This window comes from Zootermopsis nevadensis, unplaced genomic scaffold (assembly GCF_977971745.1).
Source record: "Zootermopsis nevadensis isolate Lab colony 2312 unplaced genomic scaffold, Znev_1.0 Znev_ptg000007l, whole genome shotgun sequence".
Taxonomy (NCBI): Eukaryota; Metazoa; Arthropoda; class Insecta; order Blattodea; family Termopsidae; genus Zootermopsis; species Zootermopsis nevadensis.
This window is the reverse complement of record NW_028259139.1, coordinates 5752432-5770854: the sequence shown is the minus strand read 5'-3', so window position 1 is coordinate 5770854 and position 18423 is coordinate 5752432. Positions and strand designations below refer to the sequence as shown.

The 18423-nt window shown below is 39.3% G+C and overlaps 1 protein-coding gene and 1 long non-coding RNA gene across 5 annotated transcripts in view; one reads left to right on the top strand and one right to left on the bottom strand.

The window, feature by feature from the left end:
* The first annotated feature begins 2092 nt into the window (after positions 1-2092).
* LOC147874588 (uncharacterized) overlaps positions 2093-18423 on the top strand; it is a 145082-nt gene continuing 128751 nt past the window's right edge. For all 4 annotated transcript variants that reach the window (XR_015533907.1, XR_015533904.1, XR_015533906.1 and 1 more), the window contains exon 1: positions 2093-2305. This is a non-coding gene — a long non-coding RNA (uncharacterized LOC147874588). The remainder of the gene's footprint in view (positions 2306-18423) is intronic.
* LOC110829208 (pyrokinin-1 receptor) overlaps positions 3265-18423 on the bottom strand; it is a 72073-nt gene continuing 56914 nt past the window's right edge. Inside the window, exons 2-3 of the mRNA XM_022062723.2 lie at positions 7602-7813; positions 3265-6951 (exon numbers count right to left, since the gene is read on the bottom strand). Of these exons, the coding sequence (XP_021918415.1) occupies positions 6241-6951; positions 7602-7813 (923 nt within the window). The 3' untranslated portion in view covers positions 3265-6240. The remainder of the gene's footprint in view (positions 6952-7601; positions 7814-18423) is intronic.

Genomic DNA, 18423 nt, shown 5'->3' with positions numbered 1-18423 from the left:
ATTTATTTTTATTTTGTTCTCATTTCTTGACAGATTTAACCTTGAATAATCACCTTTACATCACCAATGTGAACAGATCACTTCAGTGTTTTGTTTCATAATATATTAGTGTTTGAATGTTTTAAGTCTAGTCATGGTCTTGCCACAAGAAAACAATTTGACTTGAAAGGGACCATTGGGGTTAGAAGAAAGAATACAAAATTTAAAAAATATTAAAGGCCCAAATACTTGTTGGTGGAGCGAGTGAAACAAAGGTAAAATGGGAGTGTTATTGAAAAATGTTGCAGGAATCATGCATGGCTTACGGAGCCCGAAGGTTCATCGCCAAATTAACCAAAGCCCCTCGCTGGTCCCTGTCCTGGGCCAGCAAAATCCAGTCGCCAACATAAATGGTGTATGTGGAAGGCTGTTATATACATAATAAAGTGGCCATGACTATGACTGATTCACTCATTCTTGGATTTGTTTGGGTTTGGAAATTGTGTTTTGAAAGTTTTTCTGTGTTATTTGCTTCCAGTGAAAATGAAGTTAATACACAATGAAGAGGTCATGTCTGCAACTTTCATCTCCTAAAATTCCCTACAGATCTAAATTGGATTTGGGAAAATAGGGCCTTAAGTATTGACTGGCATGTATTGTAATTTTGTTTTTTTCTTAGACTGTGTCCATGGTCTGGGTGTTCTTAAAACACAACATTTCAGAGACTTTTTTCACTTTTTTATTGTACGGGAAGCCTGAGGGGAAGAGACTGCCGGGGAGACCTAGACGTAGATGGGAGGAAACATCAAGCTGGATCAATGGAAGTTAGGAGTTGAAGGAGACTGGATTTTGCTAGCCCAGGACATGGTCCGGTGGAGGGCTTTGGTTAATTCGGTGATGAACCTTCGGGCTCCGTAAGCCATGAAGTTTAGTTAGTTCATGCCTACTAAGATGTGTGGACGTTGTGGTCGAGTGGTTATCACTCCTTCGTATTACGGAGGTCCCGGCTTCAACTCTCGCCCTGAAGACCACCTATCCTCATCCCTCCATGCAAATTCCGGGACAGTACCTAAACTTAGACCACAGCCATATCCTTGCACATCGTCTAATTAAACGCTACATAGTCTGACGTACCGGAAAGGTGTCGTTAAATAAAAAATACTTACCCGCTAGAATGCTAGGATATGGAATTCTGTCTGCCATATCTATCTATTCTGATAGTCCGTGTCACGTCGAGACCAGGCCTTGTTTGCTTAGGCAAGAACCAGGTTAGGCCATCACTGGCCTAGGGCAACCCGGAAAATGTCAAGAAAGGCCCACACCAATACGAATCTCTTATCATGCCCCGCCCAGCCCATGGCCAATAAAGATCATACACAGCCCATAACAAGGCCAAACACAACCTAGACCACGCACAGAACACTCAATAGCCAGCCATGCCAAGGCCAGAAGAGGACCCACTGCGGCACAGGCTGTGATCAGCCAATGTCGAAACCGTGTGCATCGCTCCGCACGGATAACCAACCCCACGAGGAGCCCAGAAAAAAGATGACATAAGAATTGGTATTGGTTGACTTGATAAACAAAGAAAACCGAGTTGCATTAATTGTTATTTTTGTTTGTGAGGTTGAAAATCTATTTACAGGAACCTGACTTTATTCTTCTGCATCGTTGTTTCCTTACTTGCCTGAACAACGATGTAAGCCTATATCGATTGCCTTTTGTATACAACGAATTATCAGCGACACTCATTGTATCTTAAGTATCGACATCCTGCCAAGGTTTATCGTGTTATCCGATGTGCCAATATCATATTCCTCGTCTGAGAGTCGATCGATGATCGATAGGGTGGGTCGATCAGAGGAGGGAGAGGGCTGCTTACACACACAATACTTTAATTATTTTAAATATATTATAGGAAGGAATATGTCTTTATATAGGACCTTTTGTTGAGCTATGGGACCTTTATAAAATTAAGTGCAATTATTAACCCCAAGCTCAGTATTATTATTATTCTTCTTGGGACGTAACTGCCTTCCGAAATTGTCAAGTATTAGGGGGTATGACCGCATGTTGGAACGGCGGAGGTCCTGTGGTACTGACCGTCATTTATTTGAATTATTACGACCAACACGTGGTATGTGCTGTGGTGTTAACACATTGATCTGCTGCTCGTTTTTTGTGCAAGGAGTCGTGTTTACAAAGTAGTAATAAGTGAAAAAGTACAAGTGTATGTAACAGTAAAATAAGTTGCAGTGCCAGGTCGAGGTTTTCAGAACAGGCAGTACTGATAGTCACCAACATGTGGACAAGAAGAAGAAATCAGGTATGGTTGTGCTTAAATTTGTACAATGGTTCAAATTAATATTAACAGAACTACTAGGTTGCGATGTATTCAACTAATCGCTAGATTTTTGGTTAGTTTTTGTTTCATCGGAAGAGAAATGTAGAGTTGTCATTGGAATTATCCGAACTACATTAATTCTGAAAGGGATGAGACCAAAGGATTTAATCTGTGACGTGTCGGAAAGTCATACAGTAATTTTGGAACAAACCCTACGTCATGATATGTTGATGTTGCTTTTCTTTGTTTGTGGCATTTTCAATTTAAGTAACTGGATTAGTGGGCTTATCAGAATTTATGATAATGTTGTATAATGCTTCTCTCCTGAGGCATTGGCTTTCTTGAAGTTTATAGATGACTTGTGTATTACCATCCTGCTCCCAGTATCTGAGCTGAGCATACTGAAATTCTTTGGCAAGTAATGTGTGGGCCCATTAGATTCAATTTATTGTCCCCATCTTGGAATCAATTTATCAATATCCGAAATATTTGGCCCTAGATTTAAGCATGGCTATTGAGACATAAACCTTTTCATTCTCGTCTCGCTCTGATGGACCCTTTTTTTGTAAAAAAAAAATGTGAGTGCGTTTGTGTGTAGGTACGTAAGAACCCATTCTACTTCTACAGCTGAGTCTTGGCTTCTTCATTGTGCTGCTACTTGAGTCATGGGATCGATTAAGTAATATTACAGTCCAGGAGGTGGTTATATGATAAAGAATAAAGAAAAATGAGGTACAATATTATAACTGACAGAGCGATATAAGGCGTAGGCAGTCTTCGGATCTAGGGTCGCAGATCGAATCTCTTCTGGGGAATGGACGTCCACGCTATTTTACAATGGTCTCATCCCCCATCTAAGGAAGATTCTTAGTCCCGAATCGGAACAGATGACAGGGCCTGAAGATCTTAATACGTCTTCCTTCAAATAAATTGTAAATAAATGCGCATTCTATCCAACTTTTATTTACAGTGTACTAATACAAACATTAGGTTCTCGACAGCCAGAAAATGTGACTTGCACAAAGGAAAGATTCGTCACATATGCTCACAAATCATGGAGGTCAAAAATTACACTGGAATATATTTTCACTGCTTTGATTGATTGATTGATTGATTGTTGAAAAAGTTAAGTCAGATTGACGTCTTTACACACTGTTACATCTCACGGCATATTGCCTTCAAACTATGCACTCTCAAAAATATTTTTAAATTTATAACAGCATAAAAATATACTAAATCAATACTCTTGTACTTACCCTTAGAGTCGTGTTTTATCAGTAAGGTTACTTACACAAAACCCATTCAGACATTAGGCTCTCCACAGCTAGAAAGTGAAATGTACATTATAATAAACATTAATAACATTTAAATAGCATCGAATTTAATTACCCTACTGTAAGTGGACATCGGATTGGCCCATGTATTTGTTAAAACAAATAACATCGGGGTGACCCTCGATCGTGGTCTTCTGAAGATGGAAGCGATGTGTTCCTGCGAAACGTTGGTAATCCCTTAGGAGCACACACGGTGTCACAACCCGCAAGACCACGATCTACGCCTTCATCGCCGTCATAAATTCATGTCTCAGATCAGACTGAACTTTCATGTTGTCGTGTCTTGCGACAAATTCGCCAAAATTTTTGTTTTAAAATGTGTAATATTTTACTCTCAAAAATATTATTACATCTATAACAACATAAAAACAATGTTAAATGCATACACATGTATAACCTTTTACAAAGTCTGGGATATTTTATATTTGAGCTTGCGTCATTCTGTGTATTTCAGACTGAATTAATCTTATGCAAGTCTGGCTTCTTATAGATGATGGACATGCAAGACTTGCCATGTTAGATCATACAGTTACACAAACGAGGACATGTTCATATAAGTTTAAACAACACGTAACATTTGCCAGTTTTTTCGATACTGAACATCATGAACACGATGTAGACAACAATTACAGCCTATCAGCAACGCATCCAAAGATACACACAAATATTTTGCGATTACTCAAATAAACAAAGACAAAGAATGAACTAGAAAGATTGGTTTTATAACTTATTTATGAAAATGTGTTAAAAATACGTCCACACAGGCTACAGGCAACTAGTTTCACTTTTGTTTTGTACTTTGTTCGGTGTGATTTCATAAATGTACTTGCAGTGATCTAAAACATCGAGTGTTTGGCAACGATGTTCCGCTGTTGAGAAAAATTGTTTGCGAACATTTTTCGCTGACATTGTTTCCCCTGACCTGTACCTGGAATAAATGTTTGTTCTTTGTACGAAATGGTTCTAATACATGTAAGTGTGCACTGAAGACAATGTGGGTTACGTAAAACGGAACAAATCGCAAAATCGCGCTCAGTGAATCAATCATAGTAATAACACGTAATACCAAGAACAGTAAAATATAAATTTTCACACAGTGTCTATTGTCTCGTTTTTGGTTCGGGCTTCGTATCTGTAAAGAAATTAATTTTATTCGCATTTCAATCTGATACAACTGGATACAAACAACGAACATTAGGAAATATATGTGCCTATTTTTTCCTAAGCACAGATCTTTGCGTTATAAATGCAGATAGAGTATGGGGGCATTCTCTGTACAAATCCTTAGGCTACTTGATTCTCAACTGTCCGTAAAACACGGATCAATATTCGGAGTTTTTCGACGTACCTAGAAACACTTTTCTCTGTTTCAAAGCAAGAGTGCAGTGCCTCAGTTAAGTCTTCTCATAATCTATCATCGTCTAGAAATGTGAGGCAAATTTTTGAGTCATAAATTGAGAGCAAGCAAAACTCTTTGAGAATTTATAAACTTTTCTCCCGTTAAGCAATTCGAAACACGTCTTACGAACCTCAAGGTGAGGAGAGAGGCTCCATTCTTTTAAGCCTACTCACAAACCTTCCTCTTCTGTAAGTTTCAGCCTCGTTGTGAGTCACAAACTGAGACTTCGTGCGTCTAAGTACTTCTGCTGGTGTCTAAAAGTACTACGTCAACTTTTATGTGTTAAAGCTGGCAACACGTGTTACTTTTGTGAGCTACATTATGAAGAATCAAACCTTGTTTCATGGGGCCACCAAATAACAACAAATATGATTCTTCCATATATTTTTCTCCTCTTACTTAGATGCCCCAAGAGTTTTAAAGTAGGCCACAAATAGACAGCTCACGTAATCAATAAATGTCCGTGTACCACTAATCACATTATACGTGTCACAACGTACAGTACACGTGGGTTTTAGAATTCATTTAGCTTCTTGTAGATTAATCATTCAAAAACTTAATTTTAAACCTCTTAGAGCTCACAACACTGTTCCTTTCACTTTTGTTATTGGCATTACTTTTTAGAGGAAAACCCTGGTGGTTATCTTTAAGTGACATATTTGTCCGATAGTACACACCAGAATGCAAATTTCACTATTATTCAGGGCTACTCTCTTAAGTTTTTTATGCACAAATAATCTGATAACTGACGTTGCAGAACATTAAATATTACAGAAAGTTGTACGTTGGACCTTCACATCGACTTAGATAGTGAATTCACCATTTTGGTTTGTCTTGATGGATACAGCAGTAATAGTTTGTACCATAGAGAGCTTCGTGGTGGAACGTGTCGGTATCCACAGTCAGCTGATATTTTCGTCTGTGAGGCATTGGAACTTCTGTGTCTTGTCGGGAGTGTCTCACGGCGCGTTTTATATTTTCTTTAAACTTTGACACGGACTCCAACGTTGATTCATGATCGATGCGAAGTATAAACAAATCTAAATGGATCTATAGACGTGTGATAACTAAACGACCTTCAATGGGAGACCCAGAAAACACGGTGTCAGTGCGATGTCGCGCTGAGCCGGGCAATTTTACAGTCAAAATAGGTGGGGTTTCTGTGCTTGGTCGTTAGGACATTCCTAGCACTCCTGTCGTAAGGTGACTGCCAGCCCGTCCTCCGCGTCACGTAAACTGTTTACACTGCCACTTCTCTGCAGAGGAACCATGTTCATCGTCTGCGTCGGCTCGCTGTAATGGTTCGGTGATGTCGGTGTGAATGAGTAAGACACCGACAGCTTTTTGTTATCGTCTACAAACCTTGCAGATGTCTTTAAGTTTCGAAAAATATTCCAGCCGCTTCTTTTAGACTTCTGCTTGATGATTACGTTGCTCTTTCTGGGTATCTTCGTCACGATGGACCTCTGGCTCGTCTGAGTAGTCTGATGGTTCGGGTCTTCGGCTGGCACGCTCTTAATACCATTCTCGTTGCAGTGTGTCGGACTGACGACGACTGAAAATGATCGTCTGGAGTTGGGATCTGTATTGTTCTGATCGTTTGCCGGGGTCACCCAGTTGAAGTCCTGGCCTCGACTACCAGACGGGTAATTGCGCTCCTGAATCCGGAAGCACTTCCTGGTCCCCGAGAAGTCCTTCACACTGGATCCGTTGCTTCCTGGTCCGCTGAGCAGCACCTCCTCCCGCACAGAGTTTCCTGAATACTCGGTGCTATCCTGACCCGCAGTGCTCGTCCCCAGGGACCCTCGATGGCCTGACCTGAAGATCTTGGAGTATGGTCTGCGCGTTCCTTGACCCTTGGGCTCCTGAGACCGGCAGCAACAGACAAGGGTATTCTGGAAATGAAAGACTTCATATTCAAATGAAGAAGTCGGTACATTAAAAGACGTAGCATAATACAATTTGAAAATTTATTTATACTACTTCCGTATACTATGCACAGCATTTTCGGTAGTCACTTCTAAAATAATGTAATACAAAGTTAATTTTTCCGGCTATTATCGAGGTAAATTAGTCGTGACTTAAGCACGGTGGCTGGAAACAATGAACTTTGTGCATTTAGGTACGTAGGTTTGGTGATGGAAGATGCAGACTGATTGGCTATAATAAGGATTATTTGAAAGAAACAAATTTTCTGTGTCCAAATGTTTAACCCGAAGATGCATCACCGTCCCAGTAAATCTACAGCCTTTACAGACTGACTTTAAAGTGTACAATTATTGTAGGTGAACGTCACAAAGCACTGGGATAATTTCAAGAACCTACTTGTTGCTATACGGTATGGAACTGAGGTACAGTTTGTGCCATCTTAAGTACATAGCTCTGTCTCTCACGCGCACTATATATTTGAACCCCAGTGTGGAACTACAAACGTGTGCTTTTCTCCGTAAATCCAGAACTCGACCCAAAGAAACCACAAAAATTTATGTCTTGTCAGTAAACAGACAGTTGAACGGAAAGGAATATCGTAATATAGAGTTCTTACCTTGAAGGCTTGTCGGAACTTCAGCGACATGATGTGGTAGAGTATGGGGTTGATCGTGGTGGACACGTAGTACAGTATGCCCGAGATGTACGTCATGATCTCGTAGATCTTCAGGATCACCGGTGCTGGCGCTTTGCCCATGCCGTAGATGGCGAAAAGGCGCTGAGCGTGGAATGGAGCCCAGCAGATGAAGAACGCCACAACCACGGCCACTAGAACCAGGCAGAACAGCTCATTGACACGTGGACTAAACTGGCAGCGAAGCGTCACACACCACACTTAACAAAATACCAACTCAGTCACGGTATCCACCATTTAATAGAATTAATTCCCTGATGTTGGAGGCAGCAGGAACCTCTGAAACGTTGGTAAACTTCTACCAGAATTCTCGGTGCTACATCTCAGAAGACGGGGATCCATTCTGAACGACATGAACTCAGTCCGCAACCTCGTAACTTACGCCTATTTCTTTAAGATTTATTTTAATTATCCTCCTATATTCTCTCTCTCATAGATGCAAATATTATTTTACTTTCATTATGTTGACCATACATGACTAATCATATGATTTGTCCGTACTTTCTTTATGATATTTATGTTTTCGTTTAACGAATTTACACTATTTACCATTAATTAGTTTCATTAATCTAAATTAACCTAATTCAACCTGCATACTTCCGTATTTGCATGATGAGAATATAAATCAGTTGCGCCTAAAGAGAAAATTCCTCGAATGTCCATTGACACAAATACCAGAAACAAATTCTAAGACAATATTCAGAAATTTCCGCACTTGTCCTTTAAAACTGACTGAAATTCCAGAATTTCTTTGCTCAGGATTCTGGTCTGTAAAAATCTGAACGTTTAGTAGAGTAGAACAGAACAAAATCTCAGGAAGTTACCTATTTCCTGAAAGAACTGCAGCATTAGATGCTCAGCGTCGGAATTTGTGTGGAAAAAGAAGAAGAAGAGAGATCTAACAAGATTGAGGACGTTGTCTAGGGAGTGGGGACACTGAAACTCAGATTTCCTGTGTGTGTCGTCGGATTAGAATCGGAAATCAACCTGTCCCACATCCCATAATCTCCCACAGAGGAAAAAGCCTCTCTCGAACAATTTTGTTTTCGCTGCTGGTAGGAGGAGCCTGTATGTGGCGCTCAAAGAGAGACATGGGAAAAAGAGCGTCGTTTAAGTCTCTGTTTCTCTCATTACCTTCGTCCAGAACTCATCCGGCGTCCTCTTAGCAGATAGTGTCTTCTCCTTTCATGACTCGTAGACCTTCAGGGACCTTAGGTTGAACCTACCACTGACTTACGTGCAGAACCCAGCATTATTTGTGCAATACGTGCATGTTTGTTGTGCTTTCCGCCTCCATCATCAGGACGATATAATCCCAGAAGACAATTGTCCTTGAACGTGATGCTAAAGATCTTTCTGTCTTACTGGGTATGCGTTACATATCCTGCTCTTCGCCTTGTATCAATGGACCAGTTTCTGGGTTCTTATTTCAGAATGCTGTAGCCAATTATGTTCGCAGGTCGTAATACTGAACTGTCATATAGCCTACAATTTCGAGTCCGCTAACTTGGTATTTCGTTAACGCCCTAAAATTGCCCTTCCAGTAAACTTCTGGTAAGTGACTCGATCCGAGGTTCCAGTTCACAAAGTTGAGCGGCCAAAAACGTTGGAACGCGATATACGTAAGTCTCGATTAATTTTGACAACATTGCAAAACGTTAGATGTTACGATAGGTTAGGTAATGTTAGAAAGGTGGGGTTATATTAGGTTAGGATAGGATGGATTAAGTTAGGTTGGGTTAGGTTTGGTTAGGTTAGGTTAGATTTGGTTAGTTTGTTAGGTTAGGTAACGTTTTGAATATCTTTTTCACGTTTCGACACTTATGGTTACATCTCGTCACGTCGTTAGATTACGTCACGCCTAGTCACGCTTGGTCACGTTTGGTCACGCTTTGTAAATCTTCGTCACGTTTCGACACTTATGGTCACATCTCGTCACGTCGTTAGATTACGTCACGCCTAGTCACGCTTGGTCACGTTTGGTCACGCTTTGTAAATCTTCGTCACGTTTCGACACTTATGGTGATCGTTTGTCAGAAAGTCAAAGCACGTCACGCCTAGTCACGCTTTCTTGTTCTGTTTCTTGGGTCGTCTCTCCTGCTCCGATGCAGAATTTATTTCTGAAATATAATCTTCTTAGTTGTGTTTGTTGTGAACCCTTGCATGTTGGATCGGCTCATCACGAAAATTGTGCTTACACAGGGCAACACAAAATAATGAAACGGAGACATGTACGCATTCTCTGAGAGAGAATCGACCCGAAAATCCATTATTCAAGCGACCTCACACGTCAGAATTTTCCGCCTTTTTAAATACCGTGCAACGAAATGCGGATTTATCTCTTGAGGGAGGTGAAGGGGCAGATTCAATTAAAAAAGTAATTCCTCTGCTTAGTGGGATTATTTAATTTTTCCGCCTTGTTTACAAAACCAACACACGGAGTCTTTTTCTTAATCGTTCTGTGTGTACGTGATTTGGAGAAATTAGCGTTTGTGGACTGCAAGCTCTTTTAACTTCATCGCTTTTGGTCTTCTGGCTGAGAACTCCGAAGACGAAGGCAGTATGTTCGTTCGCATCCGACTACAATTCCACACGGCGTTATATCCCAGGAGACCAACGTCGGCACCCCACCGCCATTAAAGATTCTAATATGAAATCTCATAATGTCAGAATTTAACGGCGTGCTTTTGGTGTTCGCTGTTTCCTCATCTGCCACGACGCACGGTTGATAAGGACGAGGGAAGGAAAAATGTGAAGGACGTATTTAAAGTCTGCACTCCGGGCTGGAGCATACATTTCGACTCTGGTTTAAATATTGCAATTGTTCCAGAAATCTCAAAGAGAGGATTATTTCTCATGACCCTCGGCTCGTTATAGACACGTAGGCCTGTAAGCACGAGGTCTACAGCCTAACATATACTTCATTCTCCTCCTCCCCCTACACCTCATGTATGTTCTGAAACCGTTCTTAGAATAACATAAGGCAGAGAGAAAAGTTTTTTTTTCTACTTCAGTGAGCTTGCTGTACAAATATTTCTCGAACGTGAGAAATGGCCACCTTGTTACATCGATGTTGTACATATCCGCTGTATGTCTTCGGGCAACAGCACTAAAAATTATAAATATTTACGCGCAAACTTTTATGTAGACGCGTTGTTGGGTGAGTACTTGTGTTTTACGTTTAACAGAGTTTAAAACGTGACGTTTAAAACTGAAATTAGTGAAGGCAATCGTGAACATGCGAACGGAAATTACTCAGAATAGATTCAAATGAGCTTTCGATTATGACGATAACTTTTTGGGTCCGACAACAGCTATTTGGTTATGTATTTTTGGTAATACCTGTAGTTAAGTTTTAAATTATGCGCACTTCAAAAAATTGTAGTTACACAAGTAATTAATTAAATAATTTAAAGCAGCAGAAACGAATGGATTGAAACATATGGTGGCCACGCAGTTCATCATCATCATCAAACTTGCGAAGACACCACTCAGCTATTTTGGTCTGTCTTAGAGAGCTGTATAATAAAACACGGTTTGCCAAGAATTTTATGACACTGCCCAGCACCGAGTCTCTGGTTGCTAGGCAACCGCATGCCTACAGTTGTTTACACACAGCCTTACAATTAATACTTATTTATTTGTTGTTTATTTAATGACGTTATCAGCTGCCCAGACTGTATAGTGTTGTCTGATATTGTGATTAATGAACTGGAAAGAATCTAAAGGCGAGATGTCATAGTATAATTTAAGATACTACAGTAAAACCTCTCTAGTTGGACACCCCTATATCCTGGACACCCCTCTATATTGGACACTTTTAATTGGAACCGGCGAATATCCTATAATTTTACATTGCCACAATACCCTATATCTTGGACACCCCTCTATCCTGGAACTTGAACACCCCTTGTGTTGTAAGTTGGACAGGTTCATGCACTTAGCTTCAATGCTTTTATGGGAAACCTTTACAGTTAGTATTTTGTTGCTTTGAATTTATGACTTATGAATGCCTTCTACCTGAGGATTACCTTATGTTTGAAGGTGTGAGACTCTGAACACATCAATGGAATTATTTTGTTAAACCCTTCACTGGACTACAGTAAGTATTACTGATACAGTTTTAACTTTGTCAGTACTGTTGCTTGCAACTGAGTTAAACAGTGTTAACAGAAATTGGAACGGTTTGCTTTCTTTCATAACCAACAAGGAATGGTTGAAACCTTATTCGAATTGCGTCGAAAATTAGAAAGAGGATGGACAAATTCAAAGATAAAAGCAAAAAAGCAGTGTCTTGTGACGGACGTTTTTACAAGAAATAAGTGACATCATATGTTGAGCTAATGCCTTAAGTACAATTAAAAAGAATACGTTCTGAACATTTAAAATTTCATTGAGGCTGGGGTTTAATGTGCAACCACGAGAGTGGGTTTCAAAAGATTATTATAATTAATAATTACATTATTCTTAATTCAAGCAAGCCTACAGTAGTTAGATTATGTAAGTAAATCGATTGATTGCATTGTCGGTAAACGTAAAGTATCGGTGCCCTTCCCTTTGAGCTTATCCATGCAAGTTTAATTTAGTGAAAACAAAATTTGTAAAAATTTAATTTACCCTTTTGATTTTTCTTATCAATAATTTCCTTTTTGTGAAGGGCTCCATAATACTTTACAATTACCACATTGTTATTACACGACAATTTGAAAGGATGATTTTCCCCCTTTCCCTCTATCCTGGACACCCCTGTAAGTTGGACACATTATCGTGGAACCGCTGGTGTCCAAGTTAGAGAGGTTTTACTGTATACCATTTGAAGCGGAGACCTTGTGAATAAAAACCCGGACGTTCGGCACGGTTTCCCCTGTTGTAATATGTGGAAAATGACCTCACAAGCTGATACAGCGAGCAAACAGCTGCGTATGAGGGCTGTAAGCGCCATTTTTATTTGTGATGATCGTCATTAGTCCTTCGGCAATGAAGAAGCACAAATTAAGTAGGCGAAGTATTGTTTTAAGAAACCACATCTCAGCATGAGTCGCTTCGTTAAATTAATTGAGTAACTGTCGAAGCAAGCTACTAAATCCTGTCGGCGTGAAGCCTTGTAATCAAAGTCGATGAGGTAACAATACAGCAGAGCGTTTTTGTCGCCTTCTCATTTGGCCTTCACCTTTGCATGGGCCGTCTTTGTTCCAGAGAGGATATTTCCATCCATTGAGCCGGAAGATGTAACTATACAGTACCATTAGCCATCACTTGGAGTGATATTTGATATCTGTGACGTCACATATCCTTGCGGGCCTATCTGAGAGGTTTATAGTTGTTATGTCACGATTTTGAAGAACATGAAGCATAGGCCGAAACGCGGTGGGCCTTTGGCGACGGACGCTGGCAAAGGTAAGGGTTAGGTCTCGCTCAAGGCAGAGACTTCCCTCGCATTTTGCTGCTTTGTGTTGCTACAGAGGCATGCTGGATGTCAAAAAGATTTTCAGTGTCAGAATTAATTCTGACACTGGCGAGGACAGACTTCTTAACCCATGGAAGGAGAGTTAAAGACTTGTCTTCGTCATAGAAGTAGCGTAGTAAGAAAATTAAGTTTCTGGTGTTTATTTCCTGATCGAGGAAAGTCTTTAATTGAAAGAAACAGCGCATATATCATGTGTTATAATCTCCGGCATGTACAGAATAAATATTCCGAGATGACACATAAAAGTCGACTTCGAAGACAGCGGTTCGATCCTTTCTAAGACTTTTCAGGTGTTTTTTTAAGTATGGCTGTGTTGTACAATTTATAATCCTGAGATAGTCATCACCGCAACAAGTTACATGTACATAATTCACGCGTAATATGTAGGTTAAACGTAATACAATTAAACGTTCTTTTAGCTTGGACACCCCTGAGTCTGCAAAGATTACAGTGTGCAAATATGTATTAAGTGGTACTTTTACCAAGCTTCATGGAACTGAATATCTTGGCTTTTATGGAACAAGTAAGTTTACCACCGCATTTTTAAAGCATGTCCCGCCTGTCTGATCTCGATTTAGTAGCCACTGACGCAGATTGATTTGTCGATGATCGAAGCGATACTAAATAACATATCGATTCATTCATTCAGTGAAGAGATAAACTGGTGAGCTTCAGAATTCTGGAAAACAATTACGCAGTTACTATTGATGTTGTTTCAAGCTGTAATTCCAGGATAAGTAAACGTGATACTCTAGAGTCCTACGAAACGATAGGAGGATAATATTAAAACGAATCTTAATTGGGTTTCATTTATCATACTAAGGACATGGTTCGGTGGCAGGAGAAAATATCAACGAATCTTCGATTTTCAAAACATTATTTTAATTTATGTTACCTTAGAGAATGACTCTGTTACATAGAGACGCTGGGACTAGTTATTGGTTGTCTCATACACGAAAATACATTCGTATCAGGTCACCGCTTTTAAACGACATGTTTCGACAGCACGGAATGCATTAGCATTTTAACGTATAATACCTGCTTCATTGCAACGTAACTTATCAGCAGGACGAGCGACCATTGCCTGGTTTCTCCCCCTCCCCATTATATAATCTCTCCTCTCGCTCTCTTTCGGACTTCAAAGTCTTCAAAGATATTTGAAACTTCTGTGTAATGTCTCTTCTCTGATTCAGGAAACTTCTACTCAATTCTGAAATCTTATCCGCCTTTAAACTTGCCGCAGTGAATTTCACGTGACGTCATGTTTACTGCCGAAAAGTCACGGTGATTAAATGTCGGCATTAGATTCCTTTAGAGTCGAACGTTGTGCGGATTTCATCGCAAACTTAGCGCACAATGCACGAAGCTTATCTCTGACTTGTATTGTATAAACTCGGTCTCATTTTCCTCTTTTGTCCACACTGACAGACGTCCCGACAGATTTCGTCAGTGTACCCACGTAAATTGTGTGCAAATATCTCAGAATTCACCGGCACATGTTTCGTACATTCAGCGCTAAAAAATTACGAACATCAAGTTCAGGAAACGAGATTTAATGGAGGGGAAAGTAGCACAGTGGATTTCTGTGTTCCAAGTTCTCGTAAATCTTTGTTACTGGCGTTTTGTGCTGTGCAATTAGTTAAAACTCAAAGCATCAACTAGTGATATAATTATATTGCATCGCGCAAAGCAAAACAAATAATTTATCCTTTCTTTTGTTCTTTCTACAAGTGAAGATAGAAGGCAGAATAATTATACAAACTGAAGTTCATATCAAGAAAATATGGCAGGGCAGGAATTATTTTCTTCGTCATTATTGTCTGTTTCTGGAGATAAGATAGCAACTTAATTGCTGGTTACATTTAGATTTGCAGAAAATATTAATGCGCACACAATATTTTCATATCACTGAAATAAATTGGTACCGCATTCTCTACAGAGAAAATAAATAATTGCTTCTGTAATACGCCACTGACGCGAGGTAAGGAGCAGATTCTGAAAGATAGAATATCGCTAAACTTTGTGAAATAATTAAATTCTGCATTCACCAACAAATTATTCCTTAATGACCCAATTTAGGTACCGAATCATTTCGGTGCATGATACCTTAAAATGTACTTATTTAAGGACAAACAAGATTGTAAGGTGTACTCTTTTGAGTACACTGACATTTCCGAGGTGGCTGTTATGCTTCAAGCAATTATTTCATCAATTAACTGCGTTATGTATGTGAGATTTTATGTTTGGTTTCAAGACGAACATGAAATCCTAGCGACACTTCTCCGAAGTCAAGATTTGCGTTCTGTTCGTAGTCGGGAACACGGCGTGTATTTAATAGTCCAGACAGCAACAAAAATAAAGAACGCCTCTTATAAACTTGCTTCTGAGCAAGTTCTGGCGTTCAGACTTTATCTCAAATATCATTACACTTCAAGGTCATGCGTGTGATCATTTCTTTAATAGCATTTTAACGGTGGTAATTAGTATGTGTAAATAAGAAGGCGAACTTGCAAAAATAAACAAGTGTGCACTACGATGTGACATGTCTAAAGTTGAATAATGTATTTACACAAAAAAAGGCAACAAAATAACTTTTCAGTCCAGAGAAAGAAGGTTCATATTAAGGTTGGATTACCAGTAATTATCATGCAGGGTTTCGTGATTTTATTCAGTTTTTTCCAGGCCATTACCAGGCACTAAACGGCGAGGACTATATTTTTCCAAATGTTTACATCTGCCTTCTCTGTTTGGTAATTCCGTCACACAGGCACACACATGCAGTGTGTTGACAAAACTGAATGTTTATGAGCTAATGTTTCGGCAGGATGTGCCATCATCAAGATCTTACAACAGAAAATGTTATGTGACATGAGTCGTATTGAAAGCATGTCAATTTATCTGTGTGTGTGGTGAAGTTTTAAAATTTTGTAATCCAATGTATTTAAATTAAAATTGTGGTGTAGGGTGTAACCGTATAAACTATTTTTCTGAGTTGTCCAGATAAAATATGTTGTATTAACATAACTTCCCCTTTCATTAGACACTGCATAGCCTCTGCATTTGAAGCAACATTTAAAAATGCTTAACCATTGCGAAACTTTTCGTTGCCATATATTTCGCATCTATGTTCATCTATCTTTGATATGCAATGTCAAAACTCAAAGTTTTGAAAGTGTTCACTTGTTATCGGTAACAACTGTACACGATGTTTACACTGTCGTGACGTCATTTCAATTTCCGCATTAGCAGCTGAGTAATAGAAGGATCTACAGACGCTTGCCCCAGAAACTCGGATACCTGATGACGGAAGCAGCAATGGGTTCCGAAACGTGTGTTTATCCAAAAGTCAGAAAACGGAGTGTAAAATTTATAAGGCTCTTAATGTAAGTATTAAATTCAGTGATATCTATAGGCATAACTTAAATGTTTTGCCATTTGCGACTGTCTGTCTGTCTGTCGGTATTGAATGTTGTAAATAAATACGATTACATTGGCCATCGGAAATGTTTGCATATACACTCGACGGTCAGACAGACGCACACAAACATTGCGTCATTGTGTTTCAAACGGTGAGAATGAAGAACACTTAACATATTTAAAGTCTCAAAGACACGTTTAGGAATTGTATAATGGCTTATACGTATGCATGTATAGAACTTCTAACATATTCAAACATAAAATATTTACGACTTTCATTCTAAATTTAGTTGAACAGATGATAACCGAAGAATTTCGCTGTTGGAATTGTTCATTACATTTTGCTTCCTGTGGCGGTATTTCTCTCCTGATATTCACTTCTTTCTGTAATCATTTAAGATAACTGACAACAAATATTAATTTAAATCAACTGAAGACTGAGACCTTTGAAGTGATAAACCGCGGTCTGACAAAAATAAAATATTTTGATTGCTGTTTTCGGGGTTTTAGCACCGTGTAGTATGGTAGAAGTTTATCGACGTTTCAGAGACTTTCCTGCCTTCATCATCAGGGCGATGAGAGAACAAGGATTTCTGGAACGTCGGTGAACATCTGCAAGGTCCTACAACCCAGAGGGCAGCCATATATATACGTAGTTGTATAGAATCCGCCCCGTCCTTTGTTATACGTCACAGGCCCTCTGAAACTTGATGCATAACTAAACTGATCTCTGAAGCTTCTTTCTTTTATGGGTGATCTCGGTTGTTGCGTCGTGTAGTAGGTCTGAATCCCCGATGATGGAGGCAGTATGTTCCAACATAACGTTGGCACATATTAAGATCGTCTACACTGACACCGTCGTGGAAACTTAAAATGTTATTTTTTCATCTGATACAATTAAACTGCAAGGAATTATAGTGTTATATGCATTTACACAACAATTAATAACTTTATCGGATTTGTTGCAACGCAGAACACGAGACTCAAGAGTCACACAGGCCTTTGGGTTTCAGTTTGTCAACTTATTATTTTGTCGTCTTAGAAGTGACGTAAACGGGCACCTTCAGGGGCTCTTTCCGCCACGCACGTTTGACCGAAACAGCGTACGATTAATCTCAGTCGGCGTCCTTATGAAAACGTTACTTTACCTTACTCTGAGAAGTCATTTGTAGTTTCTTACAAAAGCCACGCGATGAACATTCTACAGTTCTCTTCAAAGAAACATGATTTATGTATTCTGTGTGCTTAAGGACTGCTCACTTAATTTATTCTGTCAGAAGTCATATCATGCTTTTTCGGCTGAAATAACTAATGGCTGCCTTCAGCTTTCAACAACGTGAAGAATATTGCAAAATTACGAAGGAATATTTTTCACTTTCTGTAAATATACCTTAACAAATATCAGAGTGTCCCAAGAGGATGTACACACATTATAATGCGTAATATTAACCTTAGTTATGGATCTCCATATGTTCTGTTTACGACGGGAACCTGGCGGTGGCAATTTTTAACACTGCATTAGACTCGCTAATTTATAAAGTACCAATTCTGACGTATGTAATGGTTTAGTTTATTAAAATGTATTTATTTCATTCATTGAATGTGTGTATACATCTTTGTGGGACATGCTGTATTTCGACGATCATGTTGCAATGCAAGGTGGGGTGGGGTGGTATCCAATGGCGTAATTTAATATCAAATTCCCAAAGAAACGGCCAGTTCAATAAATAATTTGAAGTGGACATACAAAAATATCATGATGTCCTCATATGCCTACTTTATTTTCACAAGAAAAGAGAGTATTATTAAAAACGGAAATACGCCCTGCATAACTTCGAGTAATCGGAAAGTTTCCGATGT